Consider the following 27,653-nt stretch of genomic DNA (forward strand, 5'->3'; position numbering starts at 1 on the left):
TTGGTGTGTTTCTCCTTGGATTTATCCTGTATGGGACTCTCTGTGCTTCCTGGACTTGATTAACTGTTTCCTTTCCCATATTAGGGAAGTTTTCAACTATAATCTCTTCAAATATTTTCTCAGTCCCTTTCCTTTTCTCTTCTTCTTCTGGGACCCCTATAATTCGAATGTTGGTGCATTTAATGTTGTCCAAGAAGTCTGTGAGACTGTCCTCAATTCTTTTCATTCTTTTTTCTTTATTCTGCTCTGCAGTAGTTATTTCCACTATTGTATCTTCTAGGTCACTTATCCTTTCTTCTGCCTCAGTTATTCTGCTATTGATCCCATCTAGAGAATTTTGAATTTCATTTATTGTGTTGTTCATCACTGTTTGTTTCCTCTTTAGTTCTTCTAGGTCCTTGTTAAACGTTTCTTGTATTTTCTCTATTCTATTTCCAAGATTTTGGATCAACCTTACCTCAATTATTCTGAATTCTTTTTCAGGTGGACTGCCTATTTCCTCTTCATTTGTTTGGTCTGGTGGGTTTTTTTTTTTAACCTTGCTCCTTCATCTGCTGTGTTTTTCTGTCTTCTCACTTTGCTTAACTTACTGTGTTTTGGGTTTCCTGTTCACAGGCTGCAGGTTCGTAGTTCCCGTTGTTTTTGGTGTCTGTCCCCAGTAGCTAAGGTTGGTTCAGTGGGCTGTGTAGGCTTCCTGGTGGAGGGTACTAGTGCCTGTGTTCTGGGGAATGAGGCTGGATCTTGTCTTTCTGGTGTGCAGGTCCACGTCTGGTGGTGTGTTTTGGGGTGTCTGCGGCCTTATTATGATTTTAGGCAGCCTCTCTGATAATGGATGGCGCTGTGTTCTTGTCTTGCTAGTTTTTTGGCATAGGGTGTCCAGCCCTGTAGGTTGCGGTTGTTGAGTGAAGTTGATTATTGGCGTTGAGATGGGGATCTCTGGGAGATTTTCGCTGTTTGATATTACGTGGAGCTGCGAGGTCTCTTGTGGACCAGTGTCCTGAAGTTGGCTCTCCCACCTCAGAGGCACAGCACTGACTCCTGGCTGGAGCACCAAGAGCCTTTCATCCACATGGCTCAGAATAAAAGGAGAAAAAAATAGAAAGAAAGAAGGAGGATAAAATAAAATGAAATAAAATAAAGTTATTAAAATAAAAAATAATAAAGAAAAAAATTTTATAGTTAAAAAAAAAGATAAAACAAAATGGACGGACAGCACCCTAGGACAAATGGTAAAAGCAAAGCTATTCAGACAAAATCACACAGAGAAGCAACACATACACACTCACAAAAAGAGAAAAAGGGAAAAAATATATATATATCTTTGCTCCCAAAGTCCACCTCCTCAATTTGGGATGATTTGTTGTCTATTCAGGTATTCCACACATGCAGGGCACATCAAGTTGATCGTGGGGATTTAATTCACTGCTCCTGAGGCTGCTGGGAGAGATTTCCCTTTCTCTTCTTTGTTTGCACAGCTGTTGGGGCTCAGCTTTGGATTTGGCCCTATCTCTGCGTGTAGGTCGCGAGAGGGCGTCTGTTCTTTGCTCAGACAGGACGGGGTTAAAGGAGCTGCTGATTCGGGGGCTCTGGCTCACTCAGGCCGCAGGGAGGGAGGGATACGGATGCGGGGTGAGCCTGCGGCGGCAGAGGCTGGTGTGACGTTGCACGAGCCTGAGGCGCGCCGTGCGTTCTCCCGTAGAAGTTGTCCCTGGATCCCGGGACCCCGGCAGTGGCGGGCGGCACAGGCTCCCAGGAGGGGAGGTGTGGAGAGTGACCTGTGCTCGCACACAGGCTTCTTGGTGGCGGCAGCAGCAGCCTTAGCGTCTCATGCCCGTCTCTGGGGTCCGGGCTGGGATCCGACCAAAGCCCGAGCCTCAGCTCCCAGCCCTGCCCGCCCCAGTGGGTGAGCAGACAAGCCTCTCGGGCTGGTGAGTGCCAGTACCTGTCCTCTGTGCGGGAACCTCCCCGCTTTGCCCTCCGCACCCCTGTTGCTGCGCTCTCCTCCGCGGCACCGAAGCTCCCCCCCTCCGCCACCTGCCGTCTCTGCCTGCGAAGGGGCTTCTAGTGTGTGGAAACTTTGCCTCCTTCACAGCTCCCCCCCCCCCCACTGGTGCAGGTCCCGTCCCTATTCTTTTGTCTCTGTTGTTTCCTTTTTCTTTTGCCCTACCCAGGTACGTGGGGAGTTTCTTGCCTTTTGGGAGGCCTGAGGTCATCTGCCAGCGTTCAGTAGGTGTTCTGTAGGAGTTGTTCCACGTGTAGCTGTATTTCTGGTGTATCTGTGGGGAGGAAGGTGATCTCCGCGTCTTACTCTTCCGCCATCTTGGAGCTCCTCCTCTAGTTGGTTTTTAAAATGAAATAATGCATTTGAAACTCTTGGAACAGTACAAATACAGAGTACACACTAAATAAACCTTACCTATTATTGTTATTCCATGTAAGAGTAAGATGGAAAATTAAGCATTTAACAATACTTCATTTGAATGATCTTCTGAGGATATACTCAGCCCATGATATTTCTTGATAGTCTTCTAAGTAAATTCCGTTTTATCTCAGATTTGTTGAGACAAGGATAGAGGAAAGCTTTTCTAAGTAACCAAAAGAAACAACCACAACTAATGTGAAAAGAACTTAATGGTAGAAATTATAGGGTAGAGTAGCTGCAACACCCATTGAAATTGACTACTGTGGTCTGTGGGGCATTGTTCCCTCTGCATCCCATCTTAGATGCTAAACAAAGATATTCCAACCTGAAGGCTGAGATCCTCTTGAAGAGTTTTCCTTCCAGATCTTGAAAGCCCTTCACACTGGACTGGCATCTGTTCCCAGTAGCATGGAGACTCCTGGAACCTCAGGTTACCACCTGTGCATGACCGTACTGTGTTCCTGCTCTGCCTTTCTTACAGCTTTTCCTAATCTTTGCTCTCTTAGATGAAGAAGGCAGATCTTTACTCGTTCTTTAAGCTTCTTTTTCTGCGTTTCACATGCACCAATCTTGAAGCTCTTGCCTTCTCTCTCTGCTTCAGAGCCCTATGGGTCCTATCCACCTTTTCGTGTATGAGCAGTTTGTTTTGCCTGAAGTATTTTCTCCCAGTCAGGTATTAAGACCAGTTTCCCACTTGTTTTTGAAAGCAGACACCGAAGGCTGGTTCACTATGCTCTTCACAGGAATTTCCTCCTTCCCAAGAGCCTTTCAGCTTTCCCTAGGTTCACTAAGATACGAAAGCAGACTCGCTATCTCTCTCTTTGTCAAAACCTGCACTCCCCACTGATTCCTCCCCCAGTTGCTAGTTTTAGACTTGCCTCCAAATATCAATGCATTTGCAAAGATGAAAGAACTGGCAACAGAAGAGTAGCTCTTCCTCAGGCTGACCCACTTTCACTTTGATGATATCTTATTCAAGCACTAGCCAAGGGGCTGATCTTCAAGAATTCTATCCATGCAAACTTAAATAATCAGCAAATATAAATATATATTTAGACATATATAATATTATTTTATTAATGGAGGATTAATCTTTGAACATGAAAACTGAAAATACTTTATTCCCAGACTTCCTGCTGTGTATTAGTATTTGCAACTAGGTCTATATCCAAGTAACATGAGAAAAGCTTTTTTGCTCTGCTGTGAAGTCTTATTAAGTGAGTCAGCTAATTATATGCCACTTTCATAAATATGGCAGTCACTGAGCTACTTGTTATGCTTACCAAGGGTGAAGATTTAAGATAGAATACTATTTCTTTGCTATATAATGAAAATTTCTTCTAAAAAATGATTTCACACTGATTCCTGATTTATAGACCAATTAATAGACTAGTTATTTTATAATTTATGGCTGAATGTATGTAAAACTAGATTTAAGGATACTGATAAAGAACATCCAAAAGTAATGCTAAAATAGATTTAATGTATTAGCTTTACTCTCTCCCCCAATCCCAAACCTTTTATTAAAAACAGTCAAACTTGGGCTTCCCTGGTGGCGCAGTGGTTGAGAGTCTGCCTGCCGATGCAGGGGACGCGGGTTTGTGCCCCGGTTCGGGAGGATCCCACATGCCGCGGAGCGGCTGGGCCCGTGAGCCATGGCCGCTGGGCCTGCGTGTCCGGAGCCTGTGCTCCGCAACGGGAGAGGCCACAGCAGTGAGAGGCCTGCGTACCGCAAAAAAAAAAAAAACAGTCAAACTTCTCCTCATTTCATCTGTTCGCTTTATCTTCCTCTCTCTCCCTCTTTCTTTCTGAAGGGATTGCCAAGACTAAAGAAAGAGAAGGGCAAAAGGCAAGAAAATGAGTAATATGCTAACAGATTATCCAACGTAGAGCAGGAATAGCTTCTAAATACATATTTCTATATAAGACTGGTTTCTCTAAAAGTATCATTTAATTAAAATGGGATTGTATTTTTAAATTACTTTTTAATTTATTATTTTCTTAATTGAAGCATAGTTAATTTACTATGTTGTGTTAATCTCTGCTATACAGCAAAGTGACTCAGTTATATACATATATACATTCTTTTTTATATTCTTTACCATTATGGTTTATCCCAGGATATTGAATATAATTCCCTGTGCTATACAATAGGACCTTGTTGTTTATCCATTCTATATGAAATACTTTGCATCTACTAACCCCAATCTCCCAGTCCATCCCTCCCCCACCCTGCCTTGGCACTTACAAGTCTGTTCTCTATGTCTGTGAATCTGTTTCTGTTTTGTAGATAGGTTCATTTGTGCCATATTTTAGATTCCACATATCAGTGATATCATGTGGTATTTGTCTTTCTCTTTCTGACTTACGTCACTTAGTATGATGATCTCTAGTTGCATCCACGTTGCTGCAAATGGCATTATTTCATTCTTTTTTTATGGCTGAGCAGTATTCCATTGTATATAAGTACCGCATCTTCTTTATCCATTCATCTGTTGATGGACATTTTGGTTGGTTTCATGTCCTGGCTATTGTAAATAGTGCTGCTATGAACATAGATAGGGGTGCATGTATCTTTTTCAATTATAGTTTTGTCTGGATATATACCCAGGAGTGGGATTGCTGGATCATATGGTCATTCTATTTTTAGTTTTCTGAGGAACCTCCATACTGTTTTCCATAGTGGCTGTACCAACTTACATTCCCAGCAGCAGTGCAGGAGGGTTCCCTTTTCTGCACATCCTCTCCAGCATTTATTATTTGTATACTCTTTGATGATGGCCATTCTGACTAGTGTGAGGTGATACCTCACTGTAGTTTTGATTTGCATTTCTCTAATAACCGGCTGTGTTGAGCATCTTTTCATGTGCCTATTGGCCATATGTATGTCTTCTTTGGAGAAATGTCTATTTAGGCCTTCTGCCCATTTTTCGATTGGGTTGTTTGGTTTTTTTTTTTTTTGATATTGAGCTGCATGAGCTGTTTGTATATTTTGGAGATTAATCCCTTGTTGCTTCATTTGCAAATATTTTCTCCCATTCTGTGGTTGATCTTTTCGTTTTGTTTATGCTGTGCAAAAGCTTTTAAGATTAATTAGGTCCCATTTGTTCATTTTTGTTTTTATTTTCATTACTGTAGGAGGTGGATTCAAAAAGATATTGCTGTGATTTATGTCAAAGAGTGTTCTGCGTATGTTTTCCTCTATGAGTTTTATACTATCCGGTCTTATATTTCAGTCTTTAGTCCATTTTGAGTTTATTTTTGTGTATGGTGTTAGAGAATGTTCTAATTTCATTCTTTTACATATAGCTGTTCAGTTTTCCCAGCACCACTTATTGAAGAGACTGTCTTTTCTCCATTGTATATTCTTGCCTCCTTTGTTGTAGATTAATTGACCATAGGTGCATGGGTTTATTTCTGGGCTTTCTATCCTGTTCCATTGATGTATATTTCTGTTTTCATGCCAGCACCATATGGCAGTGATTTCCACCAATCTCTTCCAGCTCACTTGTTTGTTCTTCTGCCTCATTTATTCTGCTATTGATATCTTCTAGTGTATTTTTCATTTCATTTCAGTTATCATATTGTTCATCTCTGTTTGTTCTTTAAATCTTCTAGCTCTTTGTCAACACATTTTTGACCAGAGATGTATTACAGCCACAGGCATTAGTTTCTGTAAAAATCCCCCAGTCAATAATGTGTTAAACATTTCCTGTATTTTCTTGGTCTGTGACTCCATTCTTTTTCCAAGATCTTGGATCATCTTCACTATTACTACTATGAATTCTTTTTCAGGTAGATTGCCTATCTCCACTTCACTTAGTTTTATCTTGTTCCTTCGTCTGGAGCATATTTCTCTACCATCTCATTTTGTCTAACTTTCTGTGTTTGTGGTCTCCATTCTGTAGGCTGCAGGATCGTAGTTCCTCTTGCTTCTGGTGCCTGCTCACTGGTGGGTGGAATTGGGTCTTGCCCCTCAGGTGGGCAGGGCTGGGTCAAGTGGTGTGTTAGAAGTGGCTCAGGATGACTTTAGGCAGCCTGTGTGCTGATGGGTGGGGCTGTGTTTCCACCCTATTAGTTGTTTGGCCTTAGGTGTCCCAGCAGTGGAGCCTGCAGACTGTTGAGTGGGGCTGGGTCTTGGTGCCAAAATGGTGACCTCCAGGAGAGATCACGCCAATGATCATTCTCTGGGGCCTCCACCACCAGTGTCCCTGCACCCACAGTGAGCCACAGTTGACCCCCATCTCCCCAGGAGAGTATCCAGGACTCGCAGGTAGGCCTGGCCCAGGCTCCTATGGAGTCACTGCTTTGTCCTGGGTCCCAATGCATGTGAAACCTTGTGTGCACCCTCCAAGAGTGGAGTCTCTGTTTCCCCCAGTTCTGTGGAGCTCCTGCACTCAAGCCATTCTGGCCTTCAAAGCCAAATGCTCTGGGGGCTCCTCCTCCCGATTCCAGACCCTCAGAATGGGGAGCCTGAAGTGGGGCTGAGAACTCTCACTCCAGTGGGAGAACCTCTGTGATATAGTTATTTTCCAGTCTGTGGGTCACCCAACGGGCAGGTATGAGATTTGATTATATCACAAAAGTGCTCCTCCTACCATCTTGTTGTGGCTTCTTCTTTATCGTTCGATGTAGAATATCTTTTTTGGTAGTTTCCAGTCTTTTTTGTCGATGGTTGGTTGTTGAGCAGTTAGTTGTGATTTTGCTGTTTTTTGTGAGAGGGGGTGAGCTCAAGTTCTTCTTGTCCACCATCTTGTCTCCTCCCCTCCCTGTCTAAACTGTTTTAGGCAGTTAAGGGCAGGGGCAGAAAGCTCTTCTGAGTCTGCTGGGCCTTAATTGCTTTCAGCTTAAAATAATCTACCTGCTGAAGTAGCAAATTTTGGGGTGGCACATTCTGCTCCTCGTCAGTCCCACCTTTAAAACTTCTCCAAGAAGTTTCACAGTCCAGAAGTTGAGCTGGTAGATTGCTTCTCTCACTGAACCAGTGTCTTGAGTCCTGAGAATAGGTCAATTCCGTTAAAGAGCTGCCTCATTTCAGAAGGCAGTGATGCAATTGGGCTCCCACAGTTAGGCCTATATTGTGCAAGCAATTAGATATTCAATAAAAAAGCATTTCTGTGGAAACAAAAGAAAAACAAAGGTTAATGTTTGGAGCAGACTATAAACCCAGTTTGAGTCCTAAGGGCAGCCAGTTAAGAAGATTTCTAGCTGTCAGGGCCAAAACATCTTTTGCAGTTTGAATATTTCTGGTGGCATTGGGTGTTCGGGTAAACTTTCTCAGGGGCCCACACAGCAACAGGCATAAAGACTATCTATCTATACATGAGCTGCTGTGATGATTTCTGGGAAGTTTATATCAAGTTCACATTTAGTTTGCAGAGACTCAGGAAAAGAGCAGTTTTTGTTCATAGTGATTCCAAGTCAAGAAGTGGGTAAAAGTTGGAAATATTAGCTTGGTGAGTTTTAGCCAAATATTGAAGGAAGCTAGAAGAATTCAGGATCCAGTCTAGTTTACAGGTAGAAAACAAAACCTCAAAGACAATTAACAGCACTAGAATACGATATCCACAAAGGTATATTACTGAGACATGCTTTTTCTCTCTACAGTTAGCTTCATTTCTACCAAAGATAACCATGGTAAGACTAATGTCTTTGCAAATTAAGTCTAGTTTCAACAAACTTGGCCTTATTATTTACGTAAGTGCAACAAGAATAGTGGCTGACCATATAGGCTCTTTTAAATCGGCTTTGTTGGAACCTTTCATAAGGAATCTCAGATTTAACTTTTAAATGCCTCTGGAGGCTAGGCAGCCAAGCCAAGGACTTACCATCAGACTTTGCCTGCAGTACCTATATATTTGGGGTAATTCTTCTCCTCTTGAGGTCCCCAAGCTATCTTGAGGTTCCTGCACCTGCCAGGAAGTGACTTTCCTTACTCATCTGATAAGGCTTCCAGGAAACCTGTAAGGAAAGTACCAGGCTGGTTTTTCAAGGGGCATTATTGGCTCCATAAAGTCAACCTTAGTTCCTTAAACCTGTCTGGTCATATCTGACTCTGTGCACATTCTCAAATATGACATTCCAGTCGAAGCCTTGGTGTATAACCAATGTTTCCAATTGTGTCATGTTATGAGGACAGATTCCTATTGAACTTATGCAAATAATTGTAATGCCATGAAAATAAGAATACTCACTAAGAAAGAGTCTCCAAATTCTGGAGGGATCAGATAGTGAGAAAAAGTAATTGTTGTATCTTTGTTCACAAAGGTATATTTACCAACTTGCTAATAGCTTAAGAGAGAAAGAAAAAGGTTTCCTTAAATCTAGAAAAACAAAACCAAGGAACCAAGAATATTTCAAACAAAAAGTCATAAAAGTTGTTCTCAGTCATTCACTCCCATGTAATTAATTCTTACTGATACTGATCTTTTGTTAGCAGTTTTATGAAGCCGTCAGTTTCTCCATTAGATTAATGCAAATTCTTACCCAGTTTAGTGGTATGATCAGAAAGTTATCAAAAGCCTGTACTTGTTAGATTCCTTTCCAGGAGTTTCCAGGCGTTTCTTGAAGGTGAAGCACTTTTGCAAGAAACCTTTTCCAAAGCATCAGAGTAAAAGAGTAACTGTCTGTAAATGACAAAAGAAAAGTCACAGTTAAAGATTTGATGAGAGTTCATTATAATGCAGTTGATAAGGAAATTTGATTATTTTTGTGACATACAACATCTTTTTTTTGTGTGTGTGGTATGCGGGCCTCTCACTGTTGTGGCCTCTCCCGTTGCGGAGCACAGGCTCCGGACACGCAGGCTCAGCGGCCATGGCTCACGGGCCCAGCTGCTCCGCAGCATGTGGGATCTTCCCAGACCGGGGCACGAACCCATGTCCCCTGCATGGGCAGGTGGACCCTCAACCACTGCACCACCAGGGAAGCCCGACATACAACATTTTAAAATAATAACTGGAATTGTGACTGAAAACAATACATATCAATCATTTTTAGGAATTTTATACAATTTCTGGAATACATATTAATAACATACATCCATAGAAACACAACATAAAGAAGGTTTAGTATTACTTCTTGCCTGACAATACTTGCCATGTAATTTAACATCAAATAAACTTAACTAGTTTAACATCTCTCCTTTTTTTTTTTTAATATAAGGTGAGAGAACCAATCTTTTGGGATGTTCCAGGGACCCTCTTGAAAATCCCAATTATTTCAAGGACAAAAAGATTTCATTTAGAATTTGATTTGGGGGGTTCAAATAGGATCATAGGTCATTGTGGTACAATATTTAGTCAATCCATTTAACCAAAGTGACAAGAAAGTACTTTGCAGGAAGATATAGAAAGTTACATAATTGTTAAAAAAATAAGTTCTTTTAATAGAGAAGACTCAGTTTTCTTAAGTAATCAAAGACTTGATAAAGAGAACATGAAGCACAATCAATTATTTTGATAAAATACAGAATCTTTAACCTTTCACAATCTTATGAAGAGCAGACTAGTCTAAGAAAATCTTGTTCTTTTAGCAGATGAAAGAAAATTAAGTTTTACACAAGTGTAAGTAAACTATTGTTATTAAAGCTTATTTTTAAAATATTTAGAATAAATTCATTCAATTTTAGCCAGTTTGACTACACAAGGCAAAATTCTCTTTTCCTATCCTCCCTCCCTCCCTCTCTCCCCAACTCTGTATATCCACTTAGTTTGTCTTGTCTTTTCTGCTTTCTCATTCTGAAATAATTATTTTAGGACAAAATTAGTCTTTTTCTATCTCCATACCTCATACCTTTTCTTAGCCAAAAACACATCTTATTCCCTTGCATACAGAGTTTTTTTCTTTCTAGTAGTTTCAATTACGTATATTAATTAGAATTCTTAACTCTTGGAAACTTTAATATCTAGTGACAACTAAGTAAGCAATTGTGAACTGTCACACTATCATTCCATAGACTGGCAAATTTAGGAGTACATTTCATAATTTCTAGAAGTATATGCTTTCTCATAGTACAATTTTTTTTTAATGTGACACAAGACATTTTACTGACAGATCTAAATATCTTTAGTTTCTCTGTAATAAGAAGCCAAAAGTGGATAAACCTATGTTCTGTATTTTATCTTATTTGGAAATGACCTCAATGAATTTCCATCCTTTAACTTAACATAGCAAAACTCTAAATTACCAAAGAGATTTAGAAAACTATTTAAGTAGACATATCATAAACCGTAATTATTTTTGAAAAGTTCACTTAAAATTTTTTTCTCCCCTAAAATTATTTCATTCACTTGTTCTTAACAGTCATATTTAGATTATTCATAAAATATCATGAGACATTAAAGCAGCTAGCCATCATCTTAGGTTATTTTTCTTTCTGACGAATTCTGTAACAGAGACACGTGAGCTTATTTGACTTTTAGTAAACCTAGGTCGAATAAATTATATTTAATGCTGAAAACTCTAAAGACATGCCGATTTTAATTAAACCAACAAACTTAAACTAGCTTTTATTTACCAAAGATTGTCCCAGACCCCATGAACTTGAAAAGCATTTGGGTTAGTGTCTGTTATACTTCAGAGTGTTTAAAATATTTAAATTGATAAGTGCATGTTTTTCTTTAAGCCAGTTAAACAAAGTCAGTTAATTTTTTTTTTTGGCAAACTAATTTTGGCAATACCATCCAGAGGTAGAAATATATCACATATACATAACATACATCCATAGACATATATAAACACACAGGTACCAACAGGGACCCTAAATTGTAGCCAAGAATCAGGTACAACAATACAAAACTCATTAGCTCGTAAATAACAGTTGAATCCAAATTGTGTCTCTGGAAGATGGAACAAGTGAAGGTTACCACTCAAATGGCTAAAGCATTTTACTAATTTTTGTGGCAAGGACTTTCATTTGTCCGAACTAAGTAATCCTATGGAAGCTGTGGATTAACTTTTCCGCAAGGGAAGTTTTATAGCAGTTTGTGTTTTATTTTAAAAAGCCTCTCCCCCCACCCCCCACCCCTTTTGTTTACTTCAGTCTCAGAGGATGGTGGGCTGTGTTATTAGTTATATCCTTGGTGTGTTTACATTTCAAAGACATGGAAGATTTACATCTTCAAGGGACAAAGAAAGAATGTGAATTGTCTCCAAGGAGTTTTGGAATATGTTTCTCTATAATTATCAGAAGTCTAGGGTAATTACTATTTTCCTTCTTTTTAGAACACTTCTGTTCCAATGTCCTGAGTTTTTACAATATGTGCAAGCATTTTGAGATGAATTGGGGAGGTTTGGGGGTTGGTAAAGATAGGTGTGTTTTGAATTGTTTCTAGAGCTGCATTTCTGGTTTTGCAAAGGTTTGCAAGATAAGGACAGTTGATTCTAATTCCTCAAAGATTGGGTTGCAGCCTGAATACTGTCAAGGGGCTGGCCCACCCATCCAACTACATTATCTTTAATTTGCTTCCTTGTATCAGGGAGATTTCCAAAGAAGACGGAAATCAAAAGATTTCTATGTTCTGGAGCTTCAGGGTTTAATGCAGTATGCCTTTTAAAAGTCTGGATAAAGTCTTTAACGAAGGCCTTCAAATGTTTTCCTTTTCCTGAATGTACAATTCAGTCTCGGACCAGTTCACTTCAGGAGGAAAAAACCTCTACTGCTGCTTCTATTAGCCCCTGGATATTGGCCTCAAGCTGATCCATTTCCCGATTATTTATAGGAGGGCCTGGGTCCTCTGTTTCTTCTGTGAGAGTTCCCCTCCACCCGCCACCACCAGGAGCTGTCTGTTTTGTCTGTTAACTACAACATAATTTTATTATATATAATCCAAAATAGTTTTTATGGAGGGGAAAAACACACCTTGGCAGCTGTAAGTGGGATTGTGAATGTACACTAATCTTTTTAACTCCTCCCTAAATTTGGTAGGAACTGAAAGTAGAGGTAAAAGGGCTTTGTAATTTAACAGAACTACCGCCATCCATAGACATGAATTCTTGCATTGGGGGTCCAGAAAACATTTGCAAGGGACATTGCATAGGAAAGCCTGAAGCTGGCAGAACCTGATTACAGGGTCTTGTAATCAGAAAAGTAGATGGAAAAGTACAAGGAGTTGTAAGGGGCAGCGAAGCCAGCCCTACCACCCATCCCAAGTGATTCTGCTAAATTCACCTCCTGGCTTTCATGATTTACACAAGTAATCTTTATACCCTGGGCCTGGTGATCTGGACAGAGTGCTTTCTGCAGATCTTAACAGGAAAGGGAAGTTAAAACAGGCAGATGGGGCTGAACAAGACAAAAAGAATCCTTCATCTCTGTTGTTGTTGTTGTCTTTAATATAGGGGAACCACAGCAAAGCTTGTCTAAAGAGATGCCAGTCTCGTGAGAATCATGAATTCACCAGTCTGTAAGGCTAGCTCAAACAACAAGCTTATAGGACCTATGCCTGTATTCAACCCTATGATTTTCCTCCTTATGACAAACAACACAAAAGACAAAAGAAAACAATGACCTAGGAGGAAAGGAATCAATAGAAAGCAAGAATGCTCATAACAAATCTTTATCATAACAAATCTTTACCAGAGTCACTATACCAAAGGAACTGACTCACACAAATAGTGTCTCCTGCTAATCTAAATCTAGAAAAAGGAAAAGGATTCTCCCCACTCTTGCTTCCACCAGATCCTGCAGGCAGAGATCCAGGAGACTGATGTGGTAAGAATTCTTACCTTCTACCAGAGCTTCCAGGATCTCTCAGCTGCAGCAACCCCAGAACAAGCAATGTCCAGCCAAAGGAGAGCCCCACATTCGGCACCAAACTATTGGGGAGGACAAATTTTCCCTTCGTTCCTTATAGGTTCTTTGGTTGGTCTCGTAACTAAATTGACATAAGACAGATTAACAGGAGAAAAACAAATTTACTTTCATATGTTTGAGAGCCCCACAAAGATATGGAACTCAAAGGCAGTCGGGCAATTGAGGTTTATATACTACCCTGAGCTGAAGAATGGGATAGGGGCCCGAGCTTCAAAGGGAAGGAGGGCAATTCACAGGAAGGTGAGATGAGCAGGTCTTTGGTAATCAGATGTTTTCCCTGCCATATAGATGACGCTTTCAGGTAAACAAAAAGTTCCGTCTGGTGAAAGCTCTCTTTCTGGTACAGGCCTCTAATCTACGTTCTTTTAGGCAGTTATGGAGGATGTAAAAAGCTCTTCCTGAGTCTGCTGGGCCTCGACTGCCTTCAGTTCAAATTAATCTACCTGCCACATTTTCTCCCCTTCAAATGCAACCAATCACCACCACATAGACTCCTGTTTCTTCTACAGCCTATTCATTTCTCCCAACCCAAACCTGGATAATTTCAAAGCAATGCCTAGATACCTTATTTGATCTAAAAACATTTGATTATTATTTTTTAGTTTATGGACTTTAAGTAAAACCCAAATGTAATATCACATTTTAAAAGTAAACAGGAACTCTTTAATTAAATATCCAGTCAGTGTTTAAATTCCCCCATCTCATATTTGTTTCTCTTTTCTCAAAACAAGATTCCAAATAAGAGTGAAATAAGGTTCTTAAGTTGTAATTTTCTAATGCTCTCTGAAGTCCACTTTAATCTATATGTTTCCCAAAACTTTTGTTTTTCTTGCAGTTTACTTGTTGAAGTAGTTATTTGTCCTGTATCATTTCCCACAGTCCAGAATTTGCTGATTGCATCCAATGACGTGCTAAGGTACAGTTTGTATAGGAAAGGCAAGATACATGTTTGATGGTTTTCCTGTGATTGCATTTTTCCTGGTCGATTCTGGTTCTAATTTCTTGCTTCCATTATATATATAATCCATCTCCTGCCTATGCTGTGCTTTCCTCATACTGCAGCATCCTATTCTGACCACTGGGTAGCACTTTAGTGAATATTCAGGGCCAACAGGCTATGTGTGAAGGATATGGTAGGATGGTGAAATTATATTGCAGCACAAGACTGGATAGAAAAATAGGAAATTGAATATCATACACCCCTGTTCTTAAAGGATTTTGAGTAATTTTCTTTTATTCTGCAACTTCATCCCCACTATTTCCTCAATCCTCACTAGTTTCTCTAGCCATGCCCTTGGGGTGGTTTCTTTCTACACACTAGAGAATTCATCAGTGTTTTGATAAACAAAGGCAATTCTCACTTGTGCTTTAACTAATACTTTTTGGTTTTTTCCTTCTGGGTAAACTTTTATAGTATGAAAGGTATAATGGCCCCACAGAGCATACGGTGCTTCTGAATAAACTTCTTTGATGGGTTTCAGCAATCAAGTTATAAGATAATTTTGTTTAGCAGGAATAGACTCTTAACTGGGTCTTAAAGGAATAGGCAAGGCATAGTCAAGGACGTGAGAGAACGTCCTATTTCTCAGTTTCTGAAATCTATAGATAGTTAAAGAAAACATTTTGAATGCCAAAATTCTTTTGGAGAAGCTCAGGGTAGTGGTTAAGGGCACAGAGTCTGGAGTCACCTCTGCTAGTTTGAGCAAATTACTAAACCTCTGAAGCCAAATTTCCTTGGCAAGATGTGGCTAAGGATAGCCTGCCTCATGGGAGGTCTATGAGCTATTTCCACTTCATATAATACAGTTAAAGCCTTAATGATAGTTTATTAATATTAATGTATTTTTATCTTAATGAAATCAGTAATCTCATTCACCAGAGAACAACACATAAAGTCTAGCAAACTTGTGAAAGCAACACATATTTATTCCTTTAGTGAGTAAAGATGCCTGAAAGTATAGGCGTCTTCTTGTGACATGTTGGTACTTATTGACCATCCTGGTATTTATATTTCACTTGATTCCTCTTTTTCCCATTTATTTATGTGTCTTTACTTTTGTAGCTGACTTTCTGTCTCATCACTTATTTGACTTCTTTTTCAATATTATATTAGCATTTCCTCTGTGGCTTCTCAAATCCTTACCCACAAGTGATACATATTTTACTTTATAAACTGTAGATATTTGGAGTATGGTTTTAAAGATTAGGTAAATACATGCTCAGAAATACATGTACTTTTAAAAATAACAGTTATTATGTACTTGCAACCTAAGTAAGTCATTATTTAAAATTAATAGGGATGGATTTTACTTGATCCCAATACATGATCAATCTAGCCAAAGAATTCACCAGCAACATTGACCATTACTTGGATGACCTTTGAAGAATGCAACAGACACACCCAAATACACATACACACACATATCCAATAACATTCACCACTCTTAGCACCTCATTTGTGATAGAAAGCAAGTCAGTTCTGCATATTTACTTGTCCAGTCTATATCAAAATCTCTTAACAAATTAGGTTAGAAAAATAAATCCCTAAAAGCTTAAAATGCAAAGAAACAGGAAATTTACCTTATTTTCCTCATACCTGACTATCACTAAAAGTTATCTAAATACTAATGAGAGGACTAATGATGTCATTGGCTCCTCCCAATTTAAAAAAGTTATTGCTGCCCCATTTTATCACTAAGGCTATTTGATGCTTAGAGAAAGCTTAAGAAACTTGTTCAACATCACAAAAGATCTAGAATCTGTAGAAGCTAGGATCTGAATTCAAGTCTTGTGATACTACAGCCCTGGTGTCTAACCACCAATCAGCAGAACCTATGTTCTTGACATGAACCAAGAGGTGAAACACTGAAAACAGTACCTTTACTCCATGTTTAGAAGTAAGGTATTTGGGGGATGGTTTGTATCTTATTTAATTTATAATTAACTTGGACTTTTAAAACAGGAGTTAGGCAGAGGTGGATGACCTATAAGCTTCTCTGCCCAGCTAATGTAAGAATGAGCTTTAGTTTGACGTTTTCTCACCGTCATCCATTTCCTTATCCCTTTCCCTACCTGTATTTTCAAGCTGAAGACATGGGGAGATGTTATTTACATCAGGCATAGTTTTAAACAGAAGCCACATTGACTGAGGGACTATTTGATATCTTTGAGCAAGTTCATATAGGCTCACATTGCCTCCCTGCTCTTTTAATTTTCAGTCACCTCTTTTTACAATTCCTTTTCTGGAATAAATGCAAAGCAATAAAAGGTATTTAATGAAGAACACTAATAAAACCATGACCACAACAGGTTGAATTTGTGGTATCCTAAGGAGAGATAATTGGAAAACTGACCAAATAGTTGCGTTTTCTTCTGCCAAATATGTATGGTTTCAGTCTTGAAATTTGGTTTTTAAATTTGTTTCTTTGCCGTTATTAGAAATAAAGTATAAAATATGTATGCTTTTACATTATAAATGGTTATATAAGTTAAAAACTTACAAAAAGGTAAAAATAACATGCATAGCTACCCAACAAAAAGTACTTTTCATATTTTGTTGTGCCTTCCTCCAATGTTTCACCTTTGTATCTGAATTCTACCTAGGCTGTATCCATAATATATACAACAACATTTATATACTGCTAAACATTGTATCCTAAAGAGGTTCTTATTTTTTATATAATTTTTATGTCATAGTAATAGATGTTTGTTTTAATAATCTATTGAATTGTTGAATGATAATTTTCCTAATTCTTCACCATCCATTGAGCATTTAGGTTAACAATTTTTACTGCTGTCATTGATCCTGTGAGAAACACCTTTGTTCTCTAGCTTTGGACTGTTTCCCCGAATGGTGCATTACTTGGCCAAAAAATTGTACATTTTTAGCGTTAATAACACCTGTTGCCTCAATGTTTTACCAAAGGCACTGTATAGTTTAGAATGCTAGCAGTGACACTAAGGAGTGCCATTTTCATTACATCCCTTCCAGTACTGTATATAAGATTTTTTTCAAAATATGGTTGTGATTTTTTAAAAGTGAACAATGGTACCTCTTCAAAGTCTTTGAATGCTTTTCATTTAAATATTAGAATGAAGGAGCCTCCCAGGAAGGAATTCTGGAAGATACACCTGTGGATCCTGACAATGAGGCTTATGAAATGCCTTCTGAGGTAAGAGTTTATACACGTGAAACTCCAAAAATAAAATTTAAGAGTTCAAGTTGGGTCCAACAATCAGTAACCCAAATCTGTCGCTGTCAGATTTCCCTTATGTTTGTCCTTAAAGAGAATGACTTACTCTCTAGATGCACAAGTTAGCCAAATCCAGGACACGTATTGTGTGGACAGCTTTCAAGCTGTGAATGGTTTTTACGTTTGTAAAGAGTTAAAAAAAAAAAAAAAAAAAAAAAGGCAACAGCACTGATAGAGACAGTATGTGGCCCACACAACCTAAAATATTTACAGCCTGGCCTTTTACAGAAAGAGATTGCTGGCCCCTACATTGAAGAATTATTTTACTAGACACTTTACCTTCTAAAACAAATGCCAAAATGGAAAGTTAGAGAAATCAACTAAATGCCAAAAGTAGTAATTATTATTTGCCCTCCATTTCTAGTGAGACGTTTGCATAGTAAAAGTTACTCAGAAAAATTAGAGATTAGAAATATGATAAATGCATAGTTTGCAATGGATCAGTCTAACATTTTAAACAGCATACTTTAATTTGAAAGTAAGTTTCTTTAATAGAAAAGGTATCACAAGAGAAATTAGAAAACACTTTTCGATGAATGAAACTGACTCAGGAAGAAATAGAAAATCTGAATACATGTCTAATTAAAAAAGAATGAATTATTAAAAAACCCAGCCAAGGATAGAATTCCAGGTCCAGATGGCTTCACTGGTGAATTTTACCAAACATTTAAAGAAGAAAAAATACCACTAATTACAATTAATGCCAATTAACTTATCATCCAAAAAAATAGAAGAGGGAGCACGCCCTAACCTTCTGTGAGAACAATATTACCCTGATATCGAAACCAGACACCACCACTAAAAATTGAGTTAAAGTGTGTTGTAGTTAGGTTATTCTTCTTCTTCATGGCATTATTACAAGGCATATTGACAATCATTCCATTTGCAGAAATTGAGCTTAAATTATTTGCCTAATTAATTTTACCAATATTTGGGGGTCTTTTTATACATGGCACAATGCTAATAAACACTACAGAAATACAGGAAGAGTAACTGCTACTACCCGGATGCAAGGAGTTTACACTCTAGTAGGTTTGAAAAACAAATACAAGTGCATCCCTTCATTTATTCATCATGATACCCCTAACAAACCTTATTGACTGCCTTTTATGCACCAGGCATCACAGGGGCAAAAATATACACGATGCACAGAAAAGGTTAACATTTTACAAGATTTCTTTAGATCAGTCGGGAGAAGTTTTATAGCAGAGGTGGGTAGTGATCTGCGTGGGAAGGGGTGGGAGATATGATAGGCCAAAATGAAGGGAGGACATTCTAACACAAGGAAAACTCCAAGGCATACATGTCTGGGAGTGCATGTGGATATGTCAGAGGCACAGTGAGTAATTAAATGTGGTTCAAGCTTTGAAGAGTGACAGATGAAGGCTGCAGAGATGGGTCAAAGACGAATTGTAAAGTACTGTAAAAACCTGGCCATTTAAGTTTGTACTTCATTCAGAAAGCAGCTTGAGTTATTGAAAATATGTTTTTAAGCAGGATTCTGCTATTATTAGAGTTGTTTTTTAGGAGGACTAATCTGGCCACTTTGGTTAAGACCATCAATATTTTTATTGTCTATGTTATCCAAGTTCTAGGGAGAGAGAAGGAGCTTTGAAATAGTAATAATTGAAGCCACAGATGAAGATGGTATTCCCAACTGGGAAAGTAAAAGGAGAGAAAATGTGACTTGCCTTTAAATATTGTAGAACCAAATCAGGTGATTTCTTAGAAAGAAACTAACACTTTAGTTGAAGAAGATGAGAGCCAGATAAGATAGACCGGCTACTGTGTCCTACAGGACTAGGTCATGTGATTATTAAATGGCGCATGTGGAAGTAGAATTCAGACACCCTAACGCTGATCACAAGAATAATAATTCACTTTTATATTTGACAGGAAGACAAAACTATTAAAAAGAAGAAAATTATACTGGATGTAGCAGAATAGTTCCAGAACTGTTAAGACTATAACCTTTATTCAAAGTGGCAAGCCATGTCCCATCTCATTTTTGCCCTAAAGCCCTGATCACTGGTCACTTATACTAAAACTTCGTGTTCTTTCCGATTTTCCTATTATTAGGAAGGGTATCAGGATTACGAACCTGAAGCCTAAGAAATATCTTTGCTCCCAGTTTCCTGAGATCTGCTGACAGATGTACCACCCTGTACCAGTGCTCAGTTCCAACGTGCCCAGTCATGACATTTTCTCAAAGTTTTCAGTGTGTCTTGAAGTCTTCCATCAGCAGTGATTGGCGTATCTGTACCTGCCCCAACTCAGCATTTCAGTGCTTCCCTCCCACCTAATATATGATAGCAGGGTCTCTGTGTGCTGTGGATACTGTGGCTTCAAATCTAAAGTGTTAAATTAAGAACACCTAAGTGACTGCCACTTATTTCTAAATCGCCACTAAGTTTTTGTTGCTGATGTTGAAAAATTGTGAATGATTTACTATAATATGATTTACTATAATATATTATAAGATTTTCAGGTGTCTTTTAATAATTCTAAATATATTGATGTATTGTGAAATTTAATACATATAATACTTAAATACGTGAGCATGAAACTATGCACCTATAAATATTAACTATAAAATGTTAGTTTTGTGATGTGTTTTATCTTGTGTTTGTATATAAATGGTGAAAATTAAAATAAAATGTTCTCATTACAAAAATCTTATTTTTATCCCATCTCACTTGAATAATAAAACCATGCTTATAAACAACATGCAATGAGAGCTGACACGATTAACTTAAAGTTCTTCATGGCCATTTGAAGGAGGATAGATTTTAGAGCAGTTTAAAAAGATGAGATGAAACATTAACCCTTTACTGTGGGAATTCCCTGAAGCAGCACTGCCCAAAATATGTTCTGATGTGCACTAGTACCTTAAGAGACCCTACTAAAAAAGTGGGTTCCCCTCCTACACTGTTGGTGGAAATGTAAGTTGGTGCAGCCACTATGGAAAACTGTATGGAGGTTCCTCAGAAAACTAAAAATAGAATTACCATATGATCCAGCAATCCCACTCCTGGGCATATATCCAGACAAAGCTATAATTCAAAAAGATACATATGCACCCCTGTGTTCATAGCAACTGTTCACAATAGCCAGGACTTGGAAGCAACCTAAGTGTCCATCGACAGATGAATGGACAAAGAAGATGTGGTACATATATACTGGGCTGGCCAAAATGTTTGTGTGGGTTTTTCACAAATGAACTTTTTGGCCAACCCAATAAGCCATAAAAAAGAGTGAAGTAATGCCATTTGCAGCAACAAGGATGGACCTAGCGATTCTCATACTAACTGAAGTAAGTCAGAAAGACATATGATATCATGTTGTGTAATCTAAAATATGACACAAATGAAACTACGAAACAGAAACAGACTCACAGACATAGAGAACAGACCTGTGGTTGCCGAGGGGGAGGGGGGGAGTGGGGAGGGATGGAGTGGGAATTTGGGGTTAGCAGATGCAAACTAGTATATACGGAATGGATAAACAACAAGGTCCTACTGTATAGCACAGGGAGCTATCTATATTCAATATCCTGTGATAAACCATAGTGGAAAAGAATATGAAAAAGAATGTATATATATATGTATAACTGAATCACTTTACAGCAGAAATTAACAACACTGTAAATCAACTACACTTCAGTAAATCAATAAATAAAACAAAAAAGTGGGTTCCATAGAATACAGAAGTGTAAGAAATGATACTGACTACATCCTCTTTAGGTAATCGTAAGGCACATTAACATTAGCACATTAAAGGCTCTGAGAGAACCTGGTTAACTTTAACCCAGGATTTTCTTTTTTTAAATCAAATCTTTTCCTTCCAGGAAGTACCTTTAAACATCTCTGGGAACTACCAGAGAATCGCCTTAATGTCTCTAGATTTATAAAAATCTCTTGGACTCCTTTAAATTCTTGTAAACATATGAATTCTAGGATATTTCTTTAGGAAAGGTTTTTCTACTTAGGGAAAATCTGTTAATTCCCCATAGGCGCTGACAACAAATTTGAATGTCAAAAGACCTATACAAATCAATAACTTTTTAAAATCTTTTTAATTATTCAGGAGACAAATGGCATAGCCACTTTAAAAAGTCCCCAACAGAAAGTATAATTTTAAGAAAATATTCTAGAAGTGCTAGGCAGCTCAGATGTAATCATGAGTAATTTGATGTATATTAGGCATTGGCAAGGAGGGGAGGCAGAATGAATATAATGGCTCTCCGCACGATCACCACAGAAACTTAGTCTTTTGCCTAATTGGAAAGAGACCACAGAGTGTTAAGCCGCTGTGTATGTAGTCTTAAACTGGAGAGAAGCGGTAGGTCTCTTGTTTCATTAGATACATTCATGAGGAAACCACATGGAAAATTACAGCCTTTCTGTACAAGGAGCCTTCTAGTACCAATATGTGCACAGAAAATACCACGGGAAGATATACACCAGTAGCGGTTGTCTTGAACCAAGCACTTAAACAAAATTTGTGCAAGGCACGTAAGCCTTTTCAGGATTCTTGTCTCACAGCCACTGCTGAGACATCTACCTGACAAGTGCCCTGAGGGTTAGTCTGCTCCCAGGCTTATTTTGCAGACATCATCTCCCCAAGTCTGAGTTATTCAGCCTCATATGCTCCATGGGGCTTTAGCAAAACAGGTCAGGATGGGCTTTGGCCACAATTGGCAGCACAACAGTCTAATGTATGGTTTGGCATTCCAAGTCAGATCTTTTCAAAATCTCCCACCAGTATGAGATATATTTCCCAACCTTCTGGCTCATCCAGTGGCTAACTATTGGATCAGCACACACAGACACATACATATGCTTCAGGACAACCGTTAGTTCTCAGGGATAATGCTTTCCACATCCACACTGAGGAAGAAAAACGCAATGTTCTGACTGAAAACTTGACAGACTCCTCCGTCCACCACACGGACACCATACTCTTTCTATGTAGGATGAGTTCATCCTACTGTGTTGTTTCTGTCTTGGGCAGGAGCACAACAGGGCTGGTACCTCCCTGTTTTCTCTGTCCCTGGAATTTAAATTGGAGATACTTTTTTTTATTACTATGTGTCAAATATAGGTGTAAGTGATTTATCAATAGTAACTTGTTTAATTCTCAAAACAGCACTAAGTTCCAGTACTATCCTCAGTTTATACATGAGCAAACAGAGGCACCTGCAGGCTAAGTAATGTTCTCATAGCCACAGAGCTAAGAAGTGGCCAAAACAGAAGTTCGATCAATATGGGGCCAGAGTCTGTGCTCTCAGCCCCTAGGTCACATCATCTCTCAGAGTGAGGACATACAACTATGTCAGTAACCCCCCAGAAGTCTAGAGAATGCGATAGTAGCCTTGCTTTTCTAGATATAATTATTAGTATATTTCTAGCCTTCTTCAGGCATCTATGTCTAGAGTAAGTCATATTCATGTATACGGAGATTTATTTCTAATTCTAGGAGAAATTAGCCAGCTCCTGACTAACCTGATTGATCCTTCCTTCTAACTAAACTATGCACATCCTGTCGCTAGAACTAAGTTATTTATTTTCAGTAGAAGGTAAAAATATCAACATAATAACAGTAGTCTACAGTAAGGCAGGCTTTTTCATCTTCCTGTTGCATCATGGGTACTTAGCTTCTGTCAAATGGCAAAAATACATATATATAAAGTATAAATAAAACTGTTCAATTATACATATTTATTAATGTAATGGCTGAATTTATAAATGAATAAACTGGAAAGTACATGAATTAATAATTTATATTTTTAAATTATATTAAGCCTTGATTTTCTAGGTATATTTTTTGATATAGTAATGCTCTATTTTATCCTTTGAGTAAACCTAGATTTCAGGAATCCAAATGCAATAGAATAGCTATAACACCAAAACTATTTCTAAATATTATTTTAGTTCCAATATCTCCTGTATAATTATCAAAGATTTCCTTTATAATGTTTCTTTGCTGCTACAACACTATCTTTGATTATTTTAAAACCAGTGGTACAGATGGTATATTGGAAGCAGTTAAAAAGCATTCCTTCAAAAAGTCCAGTTTGAGCCTCTAGTAGGTTTTGCTGATATACTTCTGAAGTCAGGAAGGATTGCATAGGGGATTTCCAAAGTTGATCCTACAACTATGGTTAATACACTGAGCTAGGTCTTCTTATGAACCTTATGAAAATGTATTCTCTGATTCCCTTAAAGGTCAGTGACCAGAAATTCCCACTGTTTCTATGGCAACACAGCAAGATACAGTGCCTTGGAAATGTGCTGCATTTTAATTAGGTTCCTCTAGGGCTTCCTAACTGCGTTTTGCAGGTAGACTAAATACCAGGTTGCTTTATATCTTGAAGTGAGATGAAAGCTAGCCCATCTGTAAATGTCAAAGCTAAACTGGGCTCCAGTAAAGTCAAATCTAAACAAATATAGTAGCAAGTCTATGTGTTTATCTTAGAAAAGAATACAACATTCTTTTCCAAAAATAATCAGGGGTGCTTGCTTAACTAGGTTGGCAGGAGTAGTAGTGAGGATCCTGGATTCTAAAAGTAGACTCTGTAGGTTTGACTCCCAGTTATGTCATTTACTACCTGTGTTACTTTGAACAAGTTACTTAATCTCTTGGTGTTTCTGTTTCCTTGTCTGTAAAAATGCAGATGACAATAATAGTACCTCATAGCAGTGCTGTGTGGATTAAATGAGTTAATATAAGTAGAATGCTTAAGACTATGACTTGCCTATGGTAAGTGATCAATGAATCAGTGATGCTATTAGTAGTATTGGTACAAGTGGTGGTGGTAGTGGTGATAGTAGTAGTAGTAGAGAACACTATATTTTTAAAGATAAATAAGAAATAAATATTTTAAATGTGTAGATATATTCATTTATATATCCTAATATAAAAGTTATAATAGCCAATGCAATCTTAAAAAAGAAGAGCAAAGCTGGAGGCACCATACCCCCTGATTTTAAGCTATATTACAAAACTATGGTAGTCAGAACAGTATGGTACTGGCAGAAAAACAGACAGATCAATGGAACAGAATAGAGGGCCCAGAAATAAATCTATGCATATAGGGTCAGTTAATTTACAACAAAGAAGCCAAGAATATACAATGGGGAAAGGATAGTCTCTTCTATTAATGGTGTTGGGAAAACTGGACAGCCATATGCAGAAGAGTGAAACTAGACCACCATCTTACACCATACACCAAAACTAACTGAAAATGGATGAAAGACTTGAATGTGAGACCTGAAACCATAAAATTCCTAGAAAAAAACATAAGCAGTAAGGCCTTGACATCAGTCTTGGCAATTATATCTTGGATTTGACAGCAAAGGTAATAAAAGCAAAAATAAACAAGTGGGATCACATCAAACTAAAAAGCTTCTGCACAGCAAAGGAAACCATCAACTAAATGAAAAAGCCATCTACTGAATTGGAGAAAATATTTGCAAATCATATATCTGATAAGAGGTTAATATCCAAAATATATACAGACTCATACAGCTCAATAGCAAATAATTCAATCGAAAAATTGGCAGGAAATCTGAACAGGCATTTTTCCGAAGAAGACATACAGCTGGCCAACATGTACATGAAAAGGTGTTCAATATCACTAATCATCAGGGCAATGCACATCAAAACTACAAGGAGATATCACCTCACACTTGTTGGAATGGCTATTATCAAAAAGACAAGAGAAAACAAGTGTTGGCAAGGATATGGAGAAAAGGGAACCCTTGTGCACTGTTGGTGGGAATGTAAATTGGTATAGCCATTATGGAAAACAGTATGGAGGTTCCTCAAAAAATTAAAAATAGAACTGACATATGATCCAGCAATCTCACTTCTGGGTATTTACCCAAAGAAAACAAAAACACTAACTCAAAAAGATAGATGCAGGACTTACCTGGTGGTCCAGTGGTTAAGACTCACCTGGTGGTCCAGTGGTTAAGACTCCATGCTTCCACTGCAGGGGGCACGGGTTCGATCCCTGGTCAGGGAACTAAGTCCCTCAAGCTGCGGCACTGCAGCCAAAAGAAAAAAAAAAAAAGATAGGTGCATCTTCACATGCATAGCAGAGTCATTTACAATAGCATAGATATGGAAGCAACCTAAATGTCCATCAATAGATGAATGGATAAAGAAAATTTGGTATATACAGTTGACCCTTGAACAACATGGGTTTGAACTGTGGGAATCCACTCGTATGTGTTTTTTTTTCAATAGTAAATACTACAGTACTACATGATCCACGGTTGGTTGAATCCACAGATATGGAATCGAGGATATGGGGGGTTTGATAAGTTGCATAAAAATCTTGACTGTGCAGAGGATGGGCACACCCTAACTCCTGCATTGTTCAAAGGTCAACTGTATGTACAGTGGCATACCATTCAGCCATAAAAAGGAAATCTTTCCATCTGTGACAACATGAATAGAACTTGAGGGTATTATGCTAAGTGAAATATGTCAGACAAATACTGTACGATCTCACTTATGTGTGGAATCTAAAAAATAACCCCAAAAATGGAACTCATAGAGAATAAACAGGTGGTTTCCAGAGGTGGTGAGTTGGGGGGGGGAGCGGGGGGCGGGGTGTGGAATGGGTGAAAGAAGTCAAAATGTACAAACTTTCTTCCAGTTATAAAATAAACTAAGTCATGGGAATATAATGTACAGCATGGTGACTACAGTTAATAACAGTATATTTGAAAGTTGTTAAAAGATCTTAAAAGTTCTCATCACAAGAAGAAACACTGTGGTAATGAATGTTTACTAGACACTGATCATTTCACAACATATACAAATATCAATCTTTATGTTGTACACCTAAAACTAACATAACGCTATATGTCAATTATATCTAAATAAATAAATCATACATAAATAAAACAGTAATCAAGATTAGGATAATGGTAGAGCCACTCTGGAGACTTGAGCAGAGACTATTTACTAATAGCTATGGGAGGATGTTAATGGTTTAATAACCAGTATGAATATTCACAGAAATCACCTAGCATCAAAGAAAGTTACTTACTACGAGATAAATATGTACCAAATGCAAACACTGTATTTATGGGACACATCTATCTTTAGACCCAGCTATACTCATCAAGTCATACATCTTCACATCCAAGTGAGATGTGTTTGATATTTATATTTATATGATATATTCATATGTTCACTACTTTTGGTACTGGTCACTAGAAAAAAAGACAAGCGTGTATATATATATATATATATATATATATATATATATATATATATATAAAACTCACTAGTCTAAAACAGATTATTATCAACCACAAAGGAGAAAAACAGCCACTTGAATTTCCATCTATTTCCCAAATCTCATTCATTTCCCATTATCTTCCCCCATACTCCTCTCACTTGGTAACTCTCATTTTTTACCTAAAAGGAGGCAATATTTTACATGAAAATGTCTGCATTCTAAGAGAGGTAACAGAAATACCAACAGTCACAATGGAAAAACATTGTTTCTTTCCTCTTTGTCTTTAGCAAGTCCCTAGGACCACTGCTGAAAAAAAGCAAGTGAGCTGCTAAGATGCTTGCCAGGGTTCTGTGCTATCAGATCGTCCTCTGCGGCATACTCGGAAAGTCAATCAGTCGGACAAAGCACACTTGTCCTTTTACCCACTGGACTGTCTGAAACAGCCTAGGGAACAAAGTTAGAGTGGCAGAAAATTCTTATTCAATACTACATTTTATAACAATGATCAACTCTTGGGGTAAAAATAACCAAGGACCAAATCCAGACAGATGAGCATCTAGAACATATTTTTTTGTCATATAAGGCATCACCCAGATCTCTATAGAAATGATCAGGGCAAGTCTTGAGAGGGTGCCAAGCATTTGTAGTTCAGCAGGACAGACTCCTGCTGTTGAAGATGGACTGCCATGTTGAATGATGACAGATCTGGCAAGCCTCCTTGGCATGCTTCCCCAGCAATCAGCCGTGGGCACCCCCAGCAGCTTGTACCAAGGTTTTAGCTAGGCCATTTGCCTGAGAATGATGAGTAAAAGTACAAAGCTAAGATAAAAACCTTTTCCACAATTTTCTTAATGTCATCGAAACCAAAAAAAAATATGATTTAAAGCATTTGTGTATTATATA

At 38.2% G+C, this 27,653-nt stretch overlaps 1 protein-coding gene across 2 annotated transcripts in view; it reads left to right on the forward strand.

Moving 5' to 3' along the window:
• Positions 1-20,184, forward strand: part of SNCA (synuclein alpha) — a 131,822-nt gene extending 111,638 nt beyond the window's left edge. For both annotated transcript variants that reach the window (XM_022582332.2, XM_022582330.3), the window contains exons 5-6: positions 17,330-17,410; positions 19,571-20,184. In XM_022582332.2, coding sequence (XP_022438040.1) covers positions 17,330-17,410; positions 19,571-19,603 — 114 coding nt within the window. In that variant the 3' untranslated portion in view covers positions 19,604-20,184. The remainder of the gene's footprint in view (positions 1-17,329; positions 17,411-19,570) is intronic.
• The last annotated feature ends 7,469 nt before the right edge of the window (positions 20,185-27,653 follow it).

This window comes from Delphinapterus leucas, chromosome 5, assembly GCF_059928025.1.
Source record: "Delphinapterus leucas isolate spDelLeu-1000000601 "Yukka" chromosome 5, BTC_Dleu_Yukka2, whole genome shotgun sequence".
NCBI lineage: Eukaryota > Metazoa > Chordata > Mammalia > Artiodactyla > Monodontidae > Delphinapterus > Delphinapterus leucas.